We start from the raw sequence: 22,958 nt of genomic DNA on the forward strand, positions 1-22,958 counted from the left end.
GGCAGAGGGGGAGCGAGGCACTGTCCCCCCCCCCCCCCTCAAGGATAAGGCGGTGAGCGCACCTAAGGTGGTGAAGGCCTTAATCCATCCGGCCAAGCCCTCTATCGAAACTGTCGCGGCGGCCCTGGCTCAGCCTGTGGAGGCTACACCAGTGGTGGCGACCTCGGGGCTCAGAGTCTCCCTGCCACCTCGGAGGGAGTCCTCTTTTGTGCCCATCAATAGGACCCCCGTGAAATCCCCCATGGGGAAGAAAAAGGGGGGGCAGGGCGTCGTCGTAGATTCGGCCTCAACCTCGGAGGAGGAGCTGGTCGAGGTCTTAAGCCACGGCCTTGGCGTGGAAGAAGACCGACCCGTCGGGATGGATCCCGACGCAGGTGACGACGACATCGTTGAGGGTACCGACGGGGCCCCTGATCGCCCGTCGGATTCCCCTCTGCCAGCGCCGCGAGACAGCTCGGCGGCCATTTTGTTGGCTATACAGTCCTTATGCTCAGAGATAAGGACGAGACTACCGTTGCCGACGGACCCTCTCCCGTCGGGGGACCCAGAACCGGGACCTTCTGGGGTTCCCCCTACCAAGAAAAGAAGGATCCACCCTCCTCCTCCTTTTCAGCCGTCGCGCCCCTTCCAGCCCTCCTCCCCGTCCACCCGAGGGGATGATACGGGGACTGACACGGCAGCGACGGGTATGGACGACGAGGTATATGACGAGGATGTACCGTCGTCGCCTCCCACCAGGGCTTCTCCGCCCGACGAGATTGGATCGTTCCACTCCATGATCACCAGGGCATCCGAGCTTTTCCAACTCTGCCCTGAGGAGAAGAAGGAAGGTCTCCTTTATCAGCGGCGCGAGGCCAAGAGGAAGACGGTCCTCGCAGTGCCTCTATTGGACGACATTTGGGATGAGGGCCTCACCCTCCTCAAGAACCCTTCCACGACGCCAGCTAGAAGAGACCGGTACGAGAAAAAGTACCGGGTCCCGGACACGGCCCCCCTGTGCATCCGGGCGCAGCCTACCCCGGACTCCGTCGTCTCCGCGGCGGCCAGGAAAAAAGCGGGGGCGGGGTGCGGCCTCCACATCGACTTCCCCACCGGACGGCGAGGGAAAGAAATGGGACGCAGAGTCATCTCGTCTGCAGCAACGACGATTAAAGCTGCCAACGCCTTGGCTATCGTGGCCCGATACGACAGGGAGCTCTGGTACAAACTGGCTCCCCTGCTGGACTTCTTGCCGGACGACAAGAGGGCAGAGGCCCTGGAGATCCTGCAGGAAGGTGAGGTGGCTTCGGACCACGCCATTACCGTTGCGACGGACATCGCCGACACTGGGTTCCGCCAGTTGGGCAACGGCGTTTGCCTTAGGCGGCGTGGATGGCTCAAGGCTACGGACTTCCGTCAAGACGTTCAGACCAGAGTCCTGGACATGCCCTTCGATGGGAACAACCTGTTTGGGAAAACAGTGGACGATTCCCTTCAGGCCATTAAAGCGGACACCGAGACGGCCCGGGCCCTTGGAGTTCTGCAACAACGACGGACGCCCTTTCGGAGCAGCGGAGGCAAGGGCACCTCCAAAGGTTCCGGCGGCGGTTTCTCCTCCTACTGTCAAGCGGCCCGCTCGTCGTCTCAGGAGGCCTGCAGAGGACGAGGCAAGTCTGGCGGACCCCGCCGTCGTCGCCAAGGAGGTCAAGGCGGCAAAGCCTCGTCGAAGCAGGATTGAACCGGCCGTGGGGTCGGGCCCCCACCGAAGCACCCCGGTGGGAGGCCGGCTGGCGAGCTTCGTCAGCGTGTGGGAGTCCATCTCCACCGACCGTTGGGTGCTGGACGCCTTGGCCCGGGGCCACGCGCTCGAGTTTCAAAGAAAGTGTCCGCGCGTCCCCCCCGTGGCCAGGAAAGAACTCGCCGTCCCTCAACTTCTCCTGGAGGTAAAGGCGATGCTCAGGAAGGGCGCCATCGAACTCGTCCCAAAGAGGCTTCGGGGCTCCGGAGTTTACTCGAGATACTTCCTCGTGAAGAAGAAGACGGGGGATGGCGCCCCATCCTGGACCTGCGACGTCTGAACAAGTTCATCAAGGCGCAAAAGTTCCGGATGGTCACCCTCCAGCACGTCCTGGGTCAGCTGGAGGAAGGAGACTTCCTGTCGTCGCTGGATTTGGAGGATGCCTACTTCCATATTCCCATCCTAAAGGGGCACCGAAAATTCCTCAGGTTTGTGGTCCAAGGGCGTCATTACCAGTTCAAAGCCCTCCCCTTCGGACTACGGTCGGCACCCAGGGTGTTCACCAAGTGCCTCGCACCGGTGGCAGCGCAGCTGCGCCGCGAAGGGATCCACGTCTACCCCTACCTGGACGACTGGCTCATCCGAGCCAAGACAAGGGAGCTCGCCGTGGTTCACACGGCAAGGACCGTCCAACTTCTCACGGACTTGGGATTCTCCGTGAACTACGCCAAATCCCACCTGGTGCCCGCGCAAGACGCTCTGTTTCTGGGAGCGAGGCTCAACACAGTGTCCCTTCTGGCCTCCCCGTCGGAGGAGAGGACCAGGACCATCCTGGGCAAGGTGCAGCGGATGTTGGTGGCCGACGCGGCCAAGGTGAGGTCCATCAAGTCCCTCCTCGGAATGATGTCTTCCTGCATCTACCTCATTCCCATGTGCAGGCTCCGGATGCGCCCGTTGCAGGAGTTCCTGGACGCGCGCTGGATCCAAACGACGGGCAGCGTCGAGGAAAGGATCACACTCGACGAGTTTCCACGAGCGATCCGGTGGTGGGGGACCCGCGCACATCTGACGGCGGGCATGGACTTCCAGACCCCAGCCCACCAGGAGACAGTGACCACGGATGCCTCCCTGGAAGGGTGGGGAGCGCACACCGAAAATCTGCACGCAAGAGGCCTTTGGCTCCCGACGGAGAAATCCCTACATATCAACGTCCTGGAGCTCCGTGCAGTGTTTTGGGCCCTCAGGTCCTTCCTTCCATCCCTCAAGGGCAAGGTGGTGAGGATCTTCACCGACAACACCACCACCATGTTTTACATCAGGAAACAGGGCGGAACCAGGTCCCCACCACTGTCCAAGGAGGCGCAGGACCTGTGGCATTGGGCAGTCGCCCAAGGGATGTTTCTGGTGCCGTTTCATCTTGCAGGGATAAAAAACACCATCGCCGACTCACTCAGCAGGGAGCTGCGCTCGTGCCACGAGTGGGAACTACGGCAGGATCTAGTGGATCGCCTCTTCCGACGGTGGGGCACACCCCAGATCGACCTGTTCGCGACGGCGACGAACTCCAAGTGCCGGAGGTTCGCCAGCAGGTTTCCCCAGACGAGGAGCATGGGCGATGCTTTCTCGTTCCCCTGGGATGGCCTGTTCCTCTACGCGTTCCCTCCTTTGCCACTGCTAATCCGGCTCGTCAACCAGCTCAAGAGGTCACGGTGCAGGATGATCCTCGTCGCACCTGCGTGGCCGAGGCAGATATGGTTCCCGGACCTTCTGGACTTGTCAGCGTCCCCGCCAATCAAGCTGCCGGTGGACGCGGATCTGCTCTCCAGGGAAGGAGGCGCCATCCTCCACCACGACCCGAAATCGCTGAACTTGCAGGCCTGGCTCCTGCAGCGCTAGAGTTTGGAGGATACGACATACCGGCCGACTGCAGAGAGGTTCTTGCAAAGGCCAGGGCGTCCTCGACTCTTAAATGCTACGGACACAAATGGAAGAGGTTCTCTGTCTGGTGCCACTCACAGAAGATTAACCCTCTACGGATTACGGCTCCCCAAGTACTGCCGTACCTGCTGACGCTGGCCAAAGCTGGACTGGCACACGCGTCCATCAAGATTCATCTTGCTGCGATCTCCCGATACACCAGAACCACGGGGCGGACGTCCTTGTGGTCTCATCGTCTGGTGAAAGAGTTCATGAAGGGACTGTTCAGATCGTTCCCGCCGGTGAAGGCTCCGGCCCCGGCGTGGGAGCTCAACGTGGTGCTGACCAAGCTCATGGGACCTCCGTTCGAGCCTCTGCACTCGGCCCCGTTGAAGTTTCTGTCATGGAAAACAGCATTTCTTGTGGCCATCACCTCAGCACGACGGGTGGGAGAGATCCAGGCCCTTTCCTGCAAGGCCCCGTACTTGACTTTTCACGACACAAGGGTAGTGCTCAGGACGCACCCCTCCTTCATGCCCAAGGTACCGTCGGACTTCCATCTCAACGAACCCTTGGTGTTGCCTGTATTCTTCCCGTCGCCTTCGTCGCCGGCTGAGAGGACTTTGCACTCGCTGGATGTGGCTAGAGCGCTGAAGTTCTACGTGGACCGCACGAAGTGTTTTGGGAAGACGTCACAACTCTTTGTGAACTTTGGACCTGTCAATCAGGGGAAGGCTCTCTCGAAGGCTTCCATTTCCAGATGGCTCTCCGGCTGTATCATGTACTGTCATCGGTTGGCAAACCGACCGCTGCCTGGCCGTCCGAGAGCCCATTCCACCAGAGCGATCGCAGCTACCACGGCGTTCCTTTCTGGTGTGCCCCTGCTGGACATATGCAGGGCTGCTACGTGGAGGTCGACGCACACCTTCACGAAGTTCTACTGCGACGATCGGGATTCCAGGGAGGAGTCCAGGGTCGGCCAAGCAGTGCTGCGCAACCTGTTCGCCTGAGGTGAGCCTGGTGAGGAGGTAAGATGCTTAATGTTGAGTTTGATGCAATGCTTAATGTTGAGCCTTTGCCACCTCCCGTGGTTGTGCATGTGTGTACTGCTATGTATTCTTTATTCATGAGCATGTGAATCCATGCCAGACCCCATGCTGGAGAAGGAACAAGTTACTTACCTGTAACTGTTGTTCTCCAGCATGGGTCTGGCATGGATTCACATGCGAACCCTCCCGCCTACCCCTCTGCGCCTCTTCACTTGGTCATACTGCCACTTCACGTGCTTCCAAATCTGAAGATTGTTGCCAGAGGCGGTGCTTAGGTAGAGGGCAGTCATTGGCTGTGGTCAGTATGACGCAGAGACCAGTGATTGGTTATTACTACGAAAGACAGATCAGAAACGAAACTGATACTGGTTTTTTCTTTACCGAGGATTCCCAGCCTGACGACGGGGAATATTCATGAGCATGTGAATCCATGCCAGACCCATGCTGGAGAACAACAGTTACAGGTAAGTAACTTGTTCCTTTCTGTAAATTGCTGAGCGATTGCAGAGGAGTGAGTGCTGGAACTGTAGAAAAGTTGAGGCTCCTGAAGTGAAGCAAGTCGAACACTGGAAACTGAATTAACCGAAGAAGATGGCGACCAGAGACGTCTGCAGACCCCTTGCAACACCGTGAAGCAACCACTGCTGTCCTGACCTAATTTTCTATTTGACAGAGGAACTCCAAAGAGGGCAATTCCTTCCCTTTGACTGGTGGGAACACCCAGTCCCAAGACTACCTTTTTCTTGAGCCATCTTCTGAGGTCCTGTGACTTTCCAAGCCTTTGCTGAGTCCTCAAGGACACGCCAGAGATGCAATCCATCTCGCCCAAGTCCCCTCAACAGAGTGCAGGACTTTGGGAATCAAAGAAAAATGACCAGGCAAATCGCGTCCTTGTTGGTGCTGCAGAAAAGGCATCAAAACCACAGAGTGGGCAGAGAAGTTGATGAAAGCCGTGCCAGAGGTCCTCCCCCAAGACAGCTGTTGAGAGATCCCATCCGTTGTCCTCCCTTTCATTGTCAGACCAAGGAGTCCGGAGGTCGGGTCCAGAGCTGCAACATCGCGGAGCATCCAGCCACGAACACTTTCTTCCGACCAAAGGTACTTTGGGGAAAGGGTATTGCTTACCTTATACCAGAAAGAGTACATGTAGAGTACACCAAACTTCATGAACCTCTAGCCACTAAGACCTATTCAGAACAAAGTAAAGTATGTCCGCGTAGCCTGCCTAAAAAACAAATCCAATCGTAAGCCTGGTACCACTCTACCCACACCTAGAACAGCTGTTCTGACCACTAAAAAACAGAGTAAACATCTCTCTAACACCTGACGAAGTAGCAAGCAAGTGCATCTCATCTAACCCATCGCTAAAAAACCTCGTCCCAGACCTCAAGGGTGCCTTAATTCACGCCAGATCACTAGTGTAACATGCCATTGAGATAGAAGGTCTAATCAGGGCAGAAGACTACGACTTTCTAGCAATAACAGAAACGTGGCTACACGCAGCAGCAGTTCCCGCCCTCATGCTCGCAGTGCCCAACAACTACTCTATTCTCAGAGCAGATAGGGTGGGCCCTCGTGGTGGAGGCATAGCTATCCTAGCCAAATCCAACTTAAGACTAACCCCTTCTATTGACGTCAAATCCTGTGAATCACTCACGGCCAAAATACCTATATCCGACTCGGAAATATAGACCTCCTGGCCCCATCGGCGCATTCGAGGAAGATATTTACACCGTTTTATCTGATAATCTGAAATGCTCCTCCCAAATACTCCTGCTGGTGGATCTCAACTTGGGATTCAATGACCCTAAAGACCAGCAAACCTTAGCTATCTCCAATGTGCTGAAGGAACTTGGCCTCATCCAAAGAGTATCTTTACCCATCCACAACAAAGGGAGAACCCTAGATTGGGTAGCAGACCTTAACTGTAATAAATCAATCACTGCCATTACCCCCACTTATGGACTGATCACCACCACACTAGCAGTCAAAGCGCTGTCACATAAAAACAACCCAGAAGCCCCTCCTATCCAAACTAGAAATAAAAAGAATATCACGGCTGACAAGCTCATACCCCTACTGATACCGCCCATTAACTCACTGCCAGATACCACTGACCCGTCTACTTTGGTGGACGCTTACAATAAAGCCATGACCAAAGCTCTAGATACCATTGCACCGCTAACAATGAGAAAAAGCAAACCTAGAGCCCACCTAAACTCATGGTTCACCCCCACACCTCAAAACGCTGAGAGCGGAAAAAAGTAAATGTGAAGTCATTTGGAGACACCTAACCTCTGACGAAAACAAATCTAACCTCACCAACATCTCGTCCAATTGCAAGTAATTCTTACAAAAAAGGAAACGTACAAGATCCTCCAAGCCAACTTGAGTTCAAAGGAACTTTTTGTAATCCTAAAAGAGCTAGAAACCCTGATTCCAGTGCCAGACAATTGTGTAAAGACAAACTCTGGTGCTCTAATAGCCAGCAAGCCTTAAACAACAAATTTACATCACTCCAAGCCAAAATCGCCAACAAAAAGGATAATATCCCCAACACCAATAGACTGGCCAATATTCCTTTGCATCCAAATAAACCAGAACAACGTTTCAACTTCAGGAAAGGTTCAAGGTTGAAAAAATGATCCTTACCCTAAAACCATCAAACTGTCAAGGAAACAAATGCCCATCCCAAATTATTAAAGATGCAGCGATAGACACTCTCCCTTCAAACCGAAGCTAATCAGTGGCTCCTTCACCACTGGTACTATCCCCAACAACCTAAAGGAGTCGTGGGTCCTGCCACTCCTCAATTCCTCCTTGATCCCACCCTACCCACAAATTATAGGCCGATCACGACGGTGCCCTTTTTACTTACAATCTTAGACCGGGTGGCCTATCTTCAGATACAGGAACATTTAGAGTCCAATCATCCCCTGGGAGTTCGGCAATCGGGCTTCAGGCCCCAACATGGCACTGAAACTGCGCTGAAAGACCTCAAAGCCCTGATGGGCCAATTCAGGGATAGGGGAACCACAGTCCTACTACTTTTATTGGATCTCTCGGCAGCCTTCCGTTTGATGGATCACAAGGTCTTATGCAACCACCTTGACTCTGCAGCCCAATTCTCTCAGGAGGCCATAGCGTGGATTCAGTCCTGTCTGAGCAATAGCACTATGAGGGTCTTCTCGCCAGCAGCAGATCGGATCCCTATTACATGTGAGGTGCCACAGGGATCCTGCGTCTCGCCCACATTGTATAACCTATTTACTAAGCCCCTTTTCGATGATCTGGACCATCTCAGTGTCACCTACATGAACTATGCAGATAACCCCCAGATTCTCATGCCGCTTACCGGGGATTATGACCAGGATTTGGCCTTGGTAAATAAAATCTACCTCGTCATCCAGGCATGGATGGCTGTCCATGGACTATGCCTGAATGATGACAAAACTGAGCTCATCATTCTAGGGACTGCTTTCTACCTTAATAAACTCTGTTAGGCAGAGTTTGTATGCAGTACCCTTTGGGACCACTACACACAACTATGACTACAGGTGTAAGCAAAAGCAACCTTTGGTATAAGTCTGTACTACAGTTTTTGGTAGCAGAGCTGATCAGCCAGGCTTATCTCAAGAGGGAATGTGAACACAGAGGTCTACAATCATAGGTGTTCAAATAAACTCTTACAGTCAAGGTTTCTTGGTTAAACATTTATTAATGTATTCAACAGTCAGTTATAAAACATTCACTAGAAGGAAGCAGTTGGATATCATACACGCATCTACTTCAGTACTATACTCGTTTAGTTTCTGAGGCAATCAAACTACTTTGAAGGAGGAGCAAAATGGCATTCAGAATACTTTGGAGGAGCAAAAAGGAATAGGTTCAGAACATAAAAGGATTGCAATTATTCTTAGACAGTGCAAATACTTTGAGTTCACCGGAAGAGTCAATTCAATTCAATAGGCTAGGCCAAAGTCAATGGGCTTAAAGTCTTGGATAGGATAAAACGGTTCTGGTAGGTAAACGGTAAAGTGTCTGGAGAAGTTCTCAGAAGTAGTTTGTAAAAAGAATTATATGTTGGGTCATAAGCTGATTAGGCCTGCTAGTTGCGAAAGTTTCAAGCACTACTGCAAGAGGTAAGTACTCTGTCTTGTTTCACAGTACCTTAAAAATGAAGAGAAAGATGCAGCTGAAGACGTCTGTTCCTGGCAGTTCCTGCAGATCTCGCTGTTTCTGAGCCTCAGTCGTGGGGACAAGGGGGAGGATGTCGGGGGATTCCTGCACTGCGACTGGTCAAAAAGCTTGCAGATGACAAATCTTCAATTCCGATAGCTGTAGTAAAGCACACAAGCTGGTGTCCCTCTCCCTAGTTATTCGGTTTCCTGCAGCACTCTGAGGAAAATACAACCAGCTCTGAGAATGGTGTCCAGGTGGCTTACGAGTTGATTGGTCGCACCAACTCAAAGGGAGAAGTCGTCCTTGCAGCGCTTCTCTGTTGAGATGAACTTAGCGAGTCGGACCTGCAACAGGGCTTCACCGGGCAAAGCAACGGTCCAGGAGTTGCAGCAGCCGTCCGCTTCAAGCTCGTCTTCAGTTCTTTCGTTCCAGTGGTCGACTATGCCTTCCAAGCCAAGAGACTCGCCTTTTATTCAGTTCTCTCCCATTCATTCCAGCCTAGCTGTCGCTCACCCAGAAGGGTGACTGTCCTTGCTGGACAGTCAGCCAGCCAATCATACCAGAGTTCATTTGCGTCTCCTAGGAGACTAAGCACAGGGAGTTTCGGGCACCGCCTTCACTTCCTCCCCACCCCAGACACTGGCGGTCTTCAGTCCTGAAGCCCACCAAAAGCGAATGAACAAAGGAACCAAACTAGGTTTGGCGCGCAGAGCAAAACTCTAGAAGGAACTTTCCACCAAGAAATGGCGAAAAGACCGGGACTTGTTTAAACAAAGGGGGTTCAGACGCCATCTTGAAAAACATGGCTCCCTCAATCTAACGCTACCGGCATTTGCGGTCGGGAAAAATCTCGGTAGTTTGTTGTGAAACCACTGCCACCAGCCATTTCAAGAGGAAAGGGTAGCATTTGACTGCTACATGAGTTTCTAGACACAGGGTATACTAGTTAACCCCTCCAGCACTGTATAGTAAGATAGGGTGTGCTGGGTCTAGGAATTTAAAAAGACTAGTAAAGTCAATTTGACTTTACTTTCTCTGGGAAACAGTAGTCTATCCCAGAGAAGGTATTTAAACCTTGGGAAAGCCTGAAAAGGCTTCCCTGTGCCACTGCACTGAAGGTGCTGTGTGACACATGAAAAGATGCCTATGGAGTAATCTAAAACTCCATAACCAAAGAAAACACCAGAGTAAAACGCATTTCAAAACACATGAGAGAGTAGGAAAAAAGGGTCATACTCTCAAGTCCTCAGAATCCAGCAAAACTGCTGGGGGTCTCTAAGGTGAAGGGAATTAGCACATTTTTGAGAATTCTCCCTAACAAACTGGGCCCTAAATACACCTCATTTAATATTGATGACAATATCATTAAAGTTGCCAAAGAGGTCAAAACCCTGGGTTTCTACCTCAACTCCACCCTCACACTTGCTAAACAGGTCAACGCTATGGCATCCGCCTCATCTTACACATGCAAGCTGATCAGAGCAGGTAAACCCTTCCTCTCGAAGATTAGCTGCACCATTCTAGCCCGTGCTTTAATTCTATCTATATTGGACTATTGCTTTATACCTGGGCGCAAGCAAGTATTTTGTTAACAGGATCCAAATACTACAGAATAATGCCCTGAGAGCAGAACAAGGTATTGCTAGAAGAGAGCCCATTTCAGATACAAGGAGACAAAACAAATGGCTGACACCCAGTGACAAAATCTCACTTGGAACCCTCTTGTTAATCCACAAGTGCCTGAACAACGCCGCTCCTAGGTACCTTTATTGAGAAATTTAACCGAAAAAAAATCTCCAGCCGTCCCACCAGGACTGCTAACACGAACTCCCTCATTGTACCGAGGTTCAGATTGACTAAAGCTTGAGGAAGCAGCTTCCCAGTCAAAGCAGCTCAGCTTTGTTGCTACCTCACACCCCCCTTCCTGAGAGCCGACCAAACCTTTCAGAATTTCAAACATAACACCTCGAATTGGTTCAGAGAAAACAACCACTAGTCGGTCCGCAAGACAGACAGCTCTTCCTCTCGCCACCTTCTCTACTCCTCTGTAAATTGAAAACATGAAGCTTATTTTTTTATGATGTACATTAACCTGCAACCTATTTTCAATGTGTTAATTATTCCCTTTGCCTGTATTTATTTCACACACCCCCTCTGTATGAGATATGTAAATTCTGCAATCCGCTTCTTCTCTGTACTTGTATGTAATTATGTAACTTCTCCTGTATAACACCTGCTTGCTATGTAACCATGTAACCTCAAGCTGAAAGCATTCTTGTATCTGCTGCCCCCTGATACCTCGGGGCCTGGTGCACATTACAAATAAACAGGTGTCCGGGGCAACCCCCTGTTACCTCAGACTCAAGCTGCTGCTTGTGTCCCTTTAGCAAGTCCTTTTTCAGGGCCTCCAACGTTGGTTAAGCCTTCTTGCATTTTCTATTCTAGAGACTAGAAAGTATTCACAGGAACTTTTGACTTCTGCTGCTATTCAAGACTTTAAGCCTCTCCGAACTGCCTTTTGGCTAGTGTTGCGTTTTTGCTAAGAAACTGCCTCTAGAACCTTAAGCGATGCTAGTATAACACTAACTAACTAGTTTCCTTTCTAAAAATCACTATCTTGTATGTCTTTGTCTAACTTAATTCAATTACCGTTTTACTTAGTGGGAGTGCCTTATTACCGATAACTCCTGCAACAATTATAAGCGTTCAGCAACTACCAACTAATAAGTGTCCTTTTGAAAGTATCTAAAAGTATACCTATGTGTGTTGGTTTATTTAACATATTTTGAGAAATCTACAAGCAGTTGTCCGCCTCACATTACTGACCCCTCGAACTATGACTTTACACTCCTCCTCAGCTGACTTTGAAGAACTCTTAACTAGTAAGAGGATGAACTGCTAAAGTATTAGAATCACTGAAAAGTATTACAACGTAGTATATGGATGTTGCTAGGGCTGAAGAACAATTGTTCCCTACAACAGAACATTGTCTGAGTGACTTTACAAAGTGGATTGATTTATCATTGAACTGTGCTCATTCCTGGCGCGAGCCAGTACTATTGAAGCATTCACCTGAACAAGTGTTTCTCATATTTTCCATTTCTGTTGGTTAGTCTAAATAGTATTTACTTACCTGAATATAACTTTGCCTTGTGTATATAAAATGCATGTATATTTTACTATAACTACAAGTGTGTGGGTTTCTTTGGGCCTATGTATTTACTGTCTTCATTGTACTTACCTACAGCTCACATCCTCCTCATGAGATGAGCCTGGCTGCTCTGCCATTCTACCAAACCTTTGGGTAGTACAGACATATACAAAGACCTGGGACCTGTATCCCAAGAGAGATTTTTATAGAGTCTCACCTGTTGGTTGATTCAGGAAAACTCCATTAACGCGTTTCCCACTGAAGACTACCTGTATTCACAATGCTGGCCCCCTCCTGGTCTCGTGGAAACTTCCTTACTGGAGCAGAAGCGCTTTTACATCGCTGTTAACTATTTTCGTTTATAGAAAGGGGATAATTTGTTACAACTTTTGTTCTGACAAAGAAATACGCTATTCCAAACTCCCTGGAGTAAGAACAGGGTTCACCTTGTATTGTATGCTATTGTATTGTATGCTAGATTTATAAAGCGCGGCAGGACCAGACGGCATCAAGGCACTAGGCAGCAGGCTCCTTGAGAGGGAGGCAGGGAGAGCAAGCTAAAGCAGAAGTGTTTTCTACTCCCTGCGAAAGGCAGATAGTCTGAATACTCCTAACATGCAGCGGGAGTGCATTCCACAGTGTGGGAGCCAGCACCGAAAACGATCTGCCGCCCAACCGGGAGCGCCTAAAGCGGGGGACAGTCAGCAAGAGCTGGTCAGTCGACCGAAGATTTCTCTTATGTTGATAAAGGGCCAGCCTTGACTTAAGAAACAAAGCCCCTGTGGAATGGATGGCCCGATAGACCATACACAACATTTTAAACTACCCAAGACTTAACCAGGAGCCAACGAAGGCGACACAGAAGGTCTCGATGGTGTCCTATCTAGGGGCATTCAGAGCCCTCCTAGCTGCCGCATTTTGTAGGATTTGAAGTCGCTGAACTAACACCAGCGGTTGCCCCAAATAGATGCCATTGCAATAGTCAATGGCACCCATAATGGCGGCGGTGGCAATTTTACTCCTGGCATTGTTCGGCAGGAATGGGAGCACCTTCCTAAGTAGCCTAAGTTTAGCGAAGCCGCTGCAGCATACCGAAGAGATCTCTGCCTCTCTGGAGCCTGACGGCAGAATTTTTATGCCCAGGCTTTTCACTACAGTTGCCTGGTGGCGACAAGGTCCAAGACAGGTAGGCCAGTAGTCAGGGGCCCAGCCCATAGTAGTCTTTCCGATGACAAGTATTTCTGACTTGTCGCTGTTAAAGTTTTCAGACATTCAATGACAAATGGCAGAAGGACGGTCTTTCAACAGAGTCGGGGGGGGGGGGTGGGGGCTGTCTATTGGAGCATTGAGACGGAAAAAGATTTGTGCATCGTCTGCATACACACAGAAGTGGACACCGAAGCTGGCAATCAATCGGGCCAGGGCTGCCATGTATAAATTAAAAGGCAGGGGTGACAATGCCGAGCCCTGGGGAACTCCACAGTCAACCACCGTGAGGGACAGGGTAAAAGGAGGGAGAGACACCACCTGGGTGCGGCCTAATAAAAAGGAGAACCACTTCAGAGGGTCTCCAGAGACACAGGCCTCCAGGAGACATTGCAACAGTCTTGGGTGGACAACAGTATCGAAGGCCGCAGAGAGATTGAGTAGAATAAGGGCACTCGTCTCCCCGTGGTCTGATGCCAGAGCAATGTCATCATGGAGAGCCACCATGACTGATTCAGTCCCCATCCCTGGACGAAAACCCGCCTGGAGGGGGTGAAGGATGTCATTGACCTCAAGGTGGGTCGAAAGCTGGGGGGTGACAATGGCTGCCAACAATTTAGAGAGCAGGAAGGAGAGATCGGGGACGGTAATTTCCGGCAATATCTGGATCTAAATGAGGTTTCTTAAGCAGTGGAGAAACAACTGCATGCTTCATAGAAGGGGCGATGAATCCAGTGCTACAGCAGAATTGAAGTGCCTCAGTAATGGGTGCAATCAAATTCAGTGCCAGGTCCTGTAAAATGTGCAGGGGAGCGGGGATGCAAGGGGGCAGCTGATTTTAGGTTTGAACAGCACCTCAGCCACCATGCACTCTGAGATGGGGGCCAGGGGATAAGAAAGTTCAACAATCTTGAGCATGTTGCTTCTCTCGGCCAGAATATGATCTCTAATTGTGTGGATTTTATTTTGGAAGAAAGAAGCTATTGGATCACATCGAGCTTGGGCGCGAGAGGCTACAGCAGTAGGTTGGTCAGGGCTAGTGAGCTTTTTGGCCACTAAAAATAGCTCTTTGATTAGATGAGCAGCAACAAATGTCTTTGTCAAGATGGTTCGACACAGCTTTGGGTTCAAGAGGTCATAAATTAAGAACCACAATTCAGCACTTGCATCTACCACCACCTGGTTTAATCCTTTGCCAGGCCTTTTTGGCAACAAGACCTTCTTGCCATATGGGTATACTAGCCTACCTGTATAACTTCTTTATCAAAGAGAACAGAAAAGTGCTTCAGTGGTCATTTCCAACTTAGAATAGCAATAACTTCATCAGACTTCTTAAACATCAAAACAGGTTATGGGGAAACAAGGAACCACATTAATGGTTTTCAAGAAATTATGCTCTTCTCCCTATGGATAAACCTTCTCCAGAAGGGCAGCCTGTTTGCCACCTTTCTTTCTCGCCTTTTTTTTTTTTACCAACAACCAAATAGTTATTAACACAGTCTCCCTTTTCTTCTGTCTTGGCTTTGGCAATGTATGTTTGTATCAACTATAGGTATAGGTCTCCCAGAATTTGAGCAGTAGTCTTTAGAACCCTTGGGCTTTTCAAAATCCCCCTCTGGTCTTTTGTAATTTTTATGACTCTGTTTTGCTTGGTTTTCCACCCCTTTAGGCTTGGGTATTGTTTGCACATCTGGGATTTCAATAAGGCTTCCCCATGGGGTTGGAGGAGCTTCACACAACTGGTGTACTCTGTTCTAGAGTCTTTTGGTTTCACCGAATACCACTTGTGTTGGCTTCGATATTCATACATTCATCTGCACAGTCCTAGCTTACTTAAGAGGGAAACTTCACGACACACACTGCCAGCGTCGGAGAGTCATTCATGTGCCGCAAACTCACTGGGTAAGTCGCTCTCGTTTGCTCTGCTCGATGCTCGCAGGACAGATGTACCCGTGGCTTCTCCCAGTCATGCAAACTCTTTCCTCTGGATTGCCTTTGCGTCCACCAGGTTGAATAGGATCCGCATTGGCTCCTGAGTTCCTGGTGCAACTCTGCCACCTGGAACCTCTCGGCTGCTTCTACTACTTCTGCTTCCTGCTGCAAATGTCTGCACAATGCAATCTGAATGGGTAAGCAGTTCCCTTCCATGCTTCCCACTGTGCTGCCTCTGCAGGTTGACGTATTAGAGGCATAGACCCTCTCGGGACACGCACTGGTCCTGGTGTCCATTGACTCCTCCAATTTGGCTTTCCACAGCATACACAGCCTGCACTGCTTTCTCCAGTCCTGCTTTTTTCTCCTCCTCCTGCTGCTGCTCATTCCAATGACCTGCACCTGAAGTGGCCTTTTAAGCCTCTCTCTCCTTCAAGTGTGGGTCATACTGCTTAATTAGCTGACCACACCTGCATCTTCGTTCATCTTGCTCACTCTTCCTCGTCACAGTACTCAGTGATTTATGGGACTTGTAGGCCTTAAACAGTTTTTCAAACTTTCTGTTCAGCTGTTTTGCCTTCTGCTTTCTATAGCATTCATTAAAGACACATCATACAAATTAGTCACCAGTTGTTTTGAAAATAGGATTAAGGTTTTTGGTGATTCTTCGGACCCCTTTTGAGTTATGGAAGCATTTAGCTATATGGGCTTGACACTGTGGTTTACAGGAGTCTTTATTGATTTTACCCACGCTTAGGTGTTCAACATGTGGCACAGTTGAATTATTGTGGCAACAAGCGATTACTCTTAGGGGATGATAAATACTGGGTCTCACCCCATTGGTTCCTCTCAACCCCCTGAACCTTTTCTCCTCCCAGGTGATTCCCTCCCACCCACCGCAGAGCACCACCCCCAAGGGCAGGACCCAGAAGCATCTGCCTTTCCCTGCTCACCTGGGAGGAGACTTTAGGCAGGGATCTGGTGAGGGGTCCATAGAATTCATCAGACAGGGCAGTCCGACTCTCCTTCAGGGGGAAGGAGGGCTGTTGGGGATGATCAGTTAGTTCAACGCTGTTATTCTGAAAACCTATACTCTTTAATAAAGTAATAAAATATCGGGTTAAAAATTAGTGCTTTAGAGAAAGCCTGGCACAAGATGGAAGCAGTGTATGTATAAAATACAGTAAATGTCATTGACACTCATCACCCCAAATGCTACCATGGGAGGCCACTTTCTGGTGAGAGACACTACCCATGTATTATGGGCAGGGGCCAGGGGGCACAAGGGGACCTGGACACAGTGAAAGATGGCATTTATGCATTCCTGGTTAGCACCCAAGTTTCCGCACAAACAAGTACAAGAGTATTCCTGATCTTCTACCACAAATGAAAATGGGTGAACCAAATGCACATTACATCGTAAAGGTATATCGCTAGAAGGGAGTGAAAAGGGGCCCCCCGCTAAAACACAATCCCAAGGGACCTGATAAGTTAAGACTTTACTGAACCGGACACGAGGACTCGCTACACTCCTAGTGAAAGCAGAGCTATACATGTAGCAACAAGTGACACCTAATAGCAAAGAAATTCAATGGCAGGAGTGTAGCCAGGACTTCACCTATGATTGATATTTTATTTATATCGTGCCCATTCACAAGTGTTTCAGTGCGCGACTAGGAAAGGGGGGGGGGCAACGGAGGATAAAACAACGATCTTACTAGGCCCAGTGACATTGAGAACGCTCAAGTGTAGGGGAGGGGGAGGGGGAAGACTACAAGGGGCAGGGGAGGAATGAAAAGTGCTGAGCACAAGATCAAAACAGGTAGTGCAGCCGCCAGCAGCTGATAAGTGCAAGAATAAGGCTCAGACAACGGGTGTCTAATAAGTGCAGGAAGAGGACTGTAGGGTTGCAGATACAGACCCCAGTGCAGGTATGCGGCTGGGTGGGCTGGGATCTGGGCCTGAAATCAGAAGGTAGCCATGTGCCCAATGCCAAATCAGACGGAGATCAGCAGGGGAGAGGAGGAGAGAAGGCAGAAGCAGAGAGGAAGGTTTTGAGGTGCTTCCGTAAACGAAGATGGTTCTCCTCAAGTTTCAGAGCGGCAGGGAGGCTGTTCCAGAGGGAGGCCCCAGCCGAAGAAAGATCTAACCCCCAACTCGTTGATTGGAGACGCAACTGACCCTGAGGGAGTTGGAGAAGTGAAGAGTTTGTGTAGGAAGGTATTTCCGAAGGGAGACTTGAAGGTATTGCGGACCCAGGCCCCAGAAGGCCTTGTGGACCATGCAAAGGGTCTCGAACTTAATCCTTGCAGCCATTGGGAGCCAATGAAGAGATTTCAGGGCTTGAGAGATACGATCCCTGGGCTTGAGGCCAAGGACAAGTCTTGCATTCCTGTTCTGGATGAGCTGCAGAGGGCGGAGAGTAGAAGGAGGCTGTTGCAGTAGTCCAGCCTAGAGCGAACCAGTGCTCTAGAAGCAGTGAGCTTCTGGGGGAAGGAGAGGAAAGAAAGAATACCTCTGAGGAGGTGCAGGTGGTAGTTTTGATTTCTTGGAGACATCAGAGATGTGTGGAGAAAAGGAAAGCGTGGAGTCGAAGATGACCCCGAGGTTCTTAGCCTCTCAGGTGGGAGCGGGGTGGGGGCAAAGGGAGACCGGCCAGAGAGTGACAGGAAAGGAAGGTGCATGTGAGCCGATGAGGAGGATGTCAGTCTTACTGCCATTATTTTTTCTGTATTTATTTGATTTAGTTGCAACGCCATTAAGGCAGAGATCATTGGCGGCACACCACTCACTCCTGGATAGCAGACACAGTCCGAGATGAGAGAGGGAGAAGAGGTGGTAGAGGGGGAGCCTGAAAAGTGTCATCCACATAGCACTGAAAATTGGAGCAGAGAGCAACAATGCGGTGGGCAAGGGGTGCCGTGTATTAGTTGAAAAGCCAGGAAGAGAGGTTAGACCCCTGGGGAACGGCGTTCAGTTAAAGTTACGAAATCAAAAGGATCAAAAGCCAAAGGTGAGTGCATTCGACCGAAAACAAAAGGATCGAATTTTGTTTTTAAATGTATATATTTTTGTATCTAGTATAGGTTAAAAAAAAGGTATTTTTTACACCAAAAATGAGGATTTTGGGGGTTGGGGGAGACCCCCACAAATATTCGATCCCTTTTTTCAGTCGAATTGACTCGACCCTTTTGAGTCGAAACTTTAACATATAACCCTGGGGAACACCACAAGGAGAGAGTGAGAGAGATGATAGGAAGGACCCAAGTTGGACCTGGGAGGGTCAATCAGAGAGGAAAGGGTTCAGCCAGACCAGAGCCTGATCGGTGATACCCAAGTTATCACGGAGACGGTTGAGCAGGATGACATGGTTGACTGTGTCAAAGGCAGAAGAGAGATCGAGTAAGATAAGAACAGATGTGATCTTATAATCAAGATTGGAAAGCAGGTCTTCACGGATGTTCAGGAGAGCAGTTTCCATGCTTCTGGCTGCTCTGAAGCCAGACTGAGGGTCGTGTAGACAATATATTCTCTGGACTCAAAACCCAGGGATCCAGGGGGAACCCTGGAAAAATGTCACTGTCCGGGAAATGTCACTGTCCAGGTTTAATGTTCCAGAACAACACAGAACTGAGTCGGCAGGCAGTTCTGCGGTGGGAGTGGAAAGCAGGCAAGTTCCGTTTCTCCCGACGGCTCCAGAGATGGTCCCTGCAGCTCTATTACAAGAAGCAGCCTCACAGGTTTCAGCCCCCAATGCAAGAAAGTCGGCAATGCAGTGAAGTACCCCTGCAGAAATCCCCTACCATAGGGACTCGTGTGGTTAAGTGCCAGGAATACCCCACCAATCCAGGGTCCAGACGTAGGTACTCTTGTCATTTCTGAAATACAGTGCTAGTCAGGAGAAACAACCTGCCAAGTACAGATCATCTTTTATAGGGAAAGATGAAGGATTGGGTCAATCGGGAACTGGAACCCTGAGCAAACGATACCCCAGCATTGTTAGGAGTCAGGCCCACCTTCCAGAAGGGAAAGCAGGGAAGGAGGTGGCTTCAGAAGGATGTGAGAACCTGACCAAGGTAACTTCCGGTAGCTCGCAAAGCAAGGCAGCACCCCAGCAGAAACTGTGAGGTCCCAACATCCTCCGGGCACCTGCAGCTATGAGATCAAAGGCTGGTGATCTGGCAAACCAACAATTGGAAGGCTTGATCCAAGCAGGAGGGAGAAGGAGGAAGACCCAAGAAGAATGCCCACCAGCTAGAAACCTGGACCAAAGCTTAGCACAGGGTCCAGCCACGGTGACTCACCAGCAATTAAAGTAAAGCTGCTTACTATCTGAAAATCCAGCAGAATTGAGGGCAGGAACAGGCTCTCCTCATATGCCCACACTCCCAGCTGCAGAGAGTAGGACTTAAAAAACAAAACATGTTGGTACCCCAATGGCTACTATAATGATGCATTGAGCTACACTTATGTGGTAAAATCTGCAGCACCCTGGTGAAACCAAAACTAAATCGGCCCACTGACCAAAACCAATCCAGGGTTCTATAATCTCCCTAAGAAAAAATGGGGTGCTTAAAAAGCCCCCCTATCCCAGGAGCCATATGGGCTAGCGTGGGACCATATAGTAAAAAAAGGGCTTCAGTGGCTGGGCAGTTCAGTAATGTCCCTCTGACCACAAACATAAGTTTGAGATCCCCAAAACACCAGAGGACTCTGGGAAATCTCCCTGGTAGCACCAGAAGGCACAATCATTGGAAAATGCTCATTACCACAGGATGTTTTACTTTTCCACTTCCCTGATCAGCACTCGGTCTGATCCACTGCTGCCATTAAACACACCCCTGCTTATGCCATGACTTTCTCTCTTCACTAACCCAGTTATATCTTTGTTAATTATGCACGTCCCATTCCGATTCCTGCTGCTCCCTCTGTGACTGCTGCCCTATGTTCCTCCTTCCTTCCTGGGAGTGAGCACAATACAACATTTTCCTGGACAAGTCACCAGTGCTGTGAGGCCACTACAGTGGTGAATGGGGTGAGGCCACTACAGTGGTGAATGGGGCAAAATAAAGCTTAAGAACTTTACATTACGATGCTGACAAGTGCACGGGAGAGACTACTGTATTCTGCTGATTGGTTATGCTCTGCTGCATGCATTTGGTAGGTGAAAACGAATTTCCGAAGTAGAAATGTCTGCAATGTTACTCATTCCGCAATGACTTATTCTGTGACGTTTTTTATGCACTGTTGGTTCTTCACTAATCCAAAACTATGCAAGCTTGGCACACCGAGGCTGCTAGATGTGCCACATGGCCATATCGCTGGCAGATGCCCCCTCAAATGACACTAAACATAACATTCATAACATTTTACACACTAATACTCTGCCTTTGGCTTCCTGGCACAGGATGACAGTCTGCAGGTCTCTGAAGCTGAGAAAGTGAAGCTGTCCATCCAGGAGGTACGCCGCAGCTTGCCAGTCTTCCCATACCGTGCAGACCTGCTTGCTGCCATTGCAGAGCACCAGATCCTGATCATCGAAGGTGAAACCGGCTCTGGGAAGACCACACAGATCCCGCAGTACCTGTATGAGGAGGTAGGCATGTTCCTAAATCTGTGCAGTCCTATTCTATGGCAAAGCCTGGATTTCTGGACTTCTTGTTAGTTGGTTCCCACTAGGACTGAGTTGAACAGGCATGAACCTGGAGTGAGGTTGTTTTCACGAGTCCTATGCTCTACTGTACCGATTGCTCTGCTTTGAGTGGAGGGTGGTCGCAGAGTGATGCATCAATACAGCCGTGAATGCTTGTGATCCCAGAATGAAAATCCAGAACTTCTATTTCTTCAGCATGGAGACCACTACTACTTGCAGCTTAGACGAGTCCCTGAGAGCCCAGGAAGGCCCTTCAATGTGTCAATGACTATTCAAAACTCTTGAATCTGAGCTGCACACCCACAGTGGAGACCGTTCCTTCCTCCAACGCAGGATCCAGCTCGAATTCACATGCTTTCTATACTCACCGACAACAGTGATCACTTTTGCGAGTTATAAGGGAATGCCCTAAGATTTTTTATCTGAAAAGGACACTTTTAACTCCATTAAAATCAGGGTTTTCTAAATTGTTTGTATTTCGTATCCGCATATTTTAATATCATAAAATAATGACACAGGTGCCTGTTTAGTATGCAATTAAACTGTTCTAGACATGTGATCCAATATTCATATACTGGTGAGTTTACGATTTGGGGTTGTTTTACCGCGACTGAAATGTTCGCGACGGAAATGACTGCATGAGAAATGTACATTAATAATAATAATACTTTAATGTGATACAGATTGAAATTACTTCAAACTTTACACATATTACAAATTGCATAGAAAAATGAACTCTTTACAAATATAAAAAATATATAAAACATAGATCTATATATACCTAAATACATAGCACCTTTACAAGTATCAGAATTACTAAGGAAGATAAAATAAAATACACAATGCTATCTAGCCATTTATCCTTGGCAACATATTTGCACATACATTATAGTGATTATGCAGATTGACCCTCTATGAGGTGTTAAACCCCCTGCCAGAGACATCATGCCTCTGTACCCATTTGCTATATAGGAGAGGAATGACCTCTTCCCAATCAGGATCACTCGCATATTCATAAAAAAACCCTTCCTATTAGGACATTTTAAATCAAGGCGCCCATAACTATTTCGATCTGTAGCCATACATTATATAATGCAATAAAAAGATGCATGTTTGAAGTATTAGTACAATAAAGCCAGAATTGGCTTTCACATGTAGATTGCAGATCGTGCACAAATTCGCCAAGATATTTGATGATTGAGGATCCTAATACAGAGCACTCGGTTAGTAGATGCTTGGCGGTCTCCAGGCATTCAGGGAAGTTACATAGACGACCTACTCGCTCAGCAGTAGCGATCTTTTCCCTAGATCCTAATTTATACAAAGTCGATAATTGCTCCAGGCGGAATAGAGTAATAAACCGTCTGAGCCTGGTGGAGGGGCAGAGGTACAGATAGGCTTGAGGTTTCATAAAATTATAGATTCTGTATTTCACAAAAGAACATGACTTTAAACGACTCAAATGAGAGAAGTTCACCAGCCAGTCCCAGATGTCTACCTTTTTTCCAAGTGCTATTAAAACGTCCTGGGAAACAATTGCCCCTCTATGAGTCCAACCTATGTCTCTGAGAAATTTGATCATATCCTTCTGGAGGGGGGGGGGGGGAGTAGTGTCTTTTTTGCTCACTTCTTGATGTATGGTAGCCAATAATGGGTTAGGAGAACTGCTCTTCATTTTGAGATAGAAGCTCACCCTCTTTTTAAGTACCATTGCTTTGAGTGAAGGAAGACCCAGCTCAAGCCTTATCAAGGCTATAGGGACACTCGGAGGTAATCCCAATATGCGTCGCCAAAATTTTCCCTCCATCACTTGCAACCAGGCCAAGTCGAATGAAGTAAGGGCTTCCAGCGCATACGTAATCATGGGCGCAAACACTTGAATATACAAGTGTCTCGTCCCCCATAGAGTAAAACCGGCCTGCTTGCAGGTGAATGACGCAATTAAAGCTGTTACTTGCTGCGCCCTAGTTATCCTCCCTTGTCTACACAGGGAGTAATCACCCCACGGTTCAATTTCAACACCTAGATACCGATAGGAAGGGGAATATAGTATGTTGTTGTTATGCACCCAGAGCTCAACTCGGGATACTTTTTTCTTCGTAAATCTGATCACCTTTGTCTTTTCCAGGTTGATCGACAAACTATTGATCT

General features: G+C 49.0%; 1 protein-coding gene across 1 annotated transcript in view; it reads left to right on the top strand.

Annotated features, from left to right (window-relative positions):
- The window catches only part of DHX16 (DEAH-box helicase 16), a 317,650-nt gene that overhangs the window by 163,034 nt on the left and 131,658 nt on the right, over positions 1-22,958 (top strand). The window contains exon 8 of the mRNA XM_069635324.1: positions 20,562-20,750. Within this exon, the coding sequence (XP_069491425.1) occupies positions 20,562-20,750 (189 nt within the window). The remainder of the gene's footprint in view (positions 1-20,561; positions 20,751-22,958) is intronic.

This window comes from Ambystoma mexicanum, chromosome 13 (assembly GCF_040938575.1).
Source record: "Ambystoma mexicanum isolate Mex_15411 chromosome 13, UKY_AmexF1_1, whole genome shotgun sequence".
NCBI lineage: Eukaryota > Metazoa > Chordata > Amphibia > Caudata > Ambystomatidae > Ambystoma > Ambystoma mexicanum.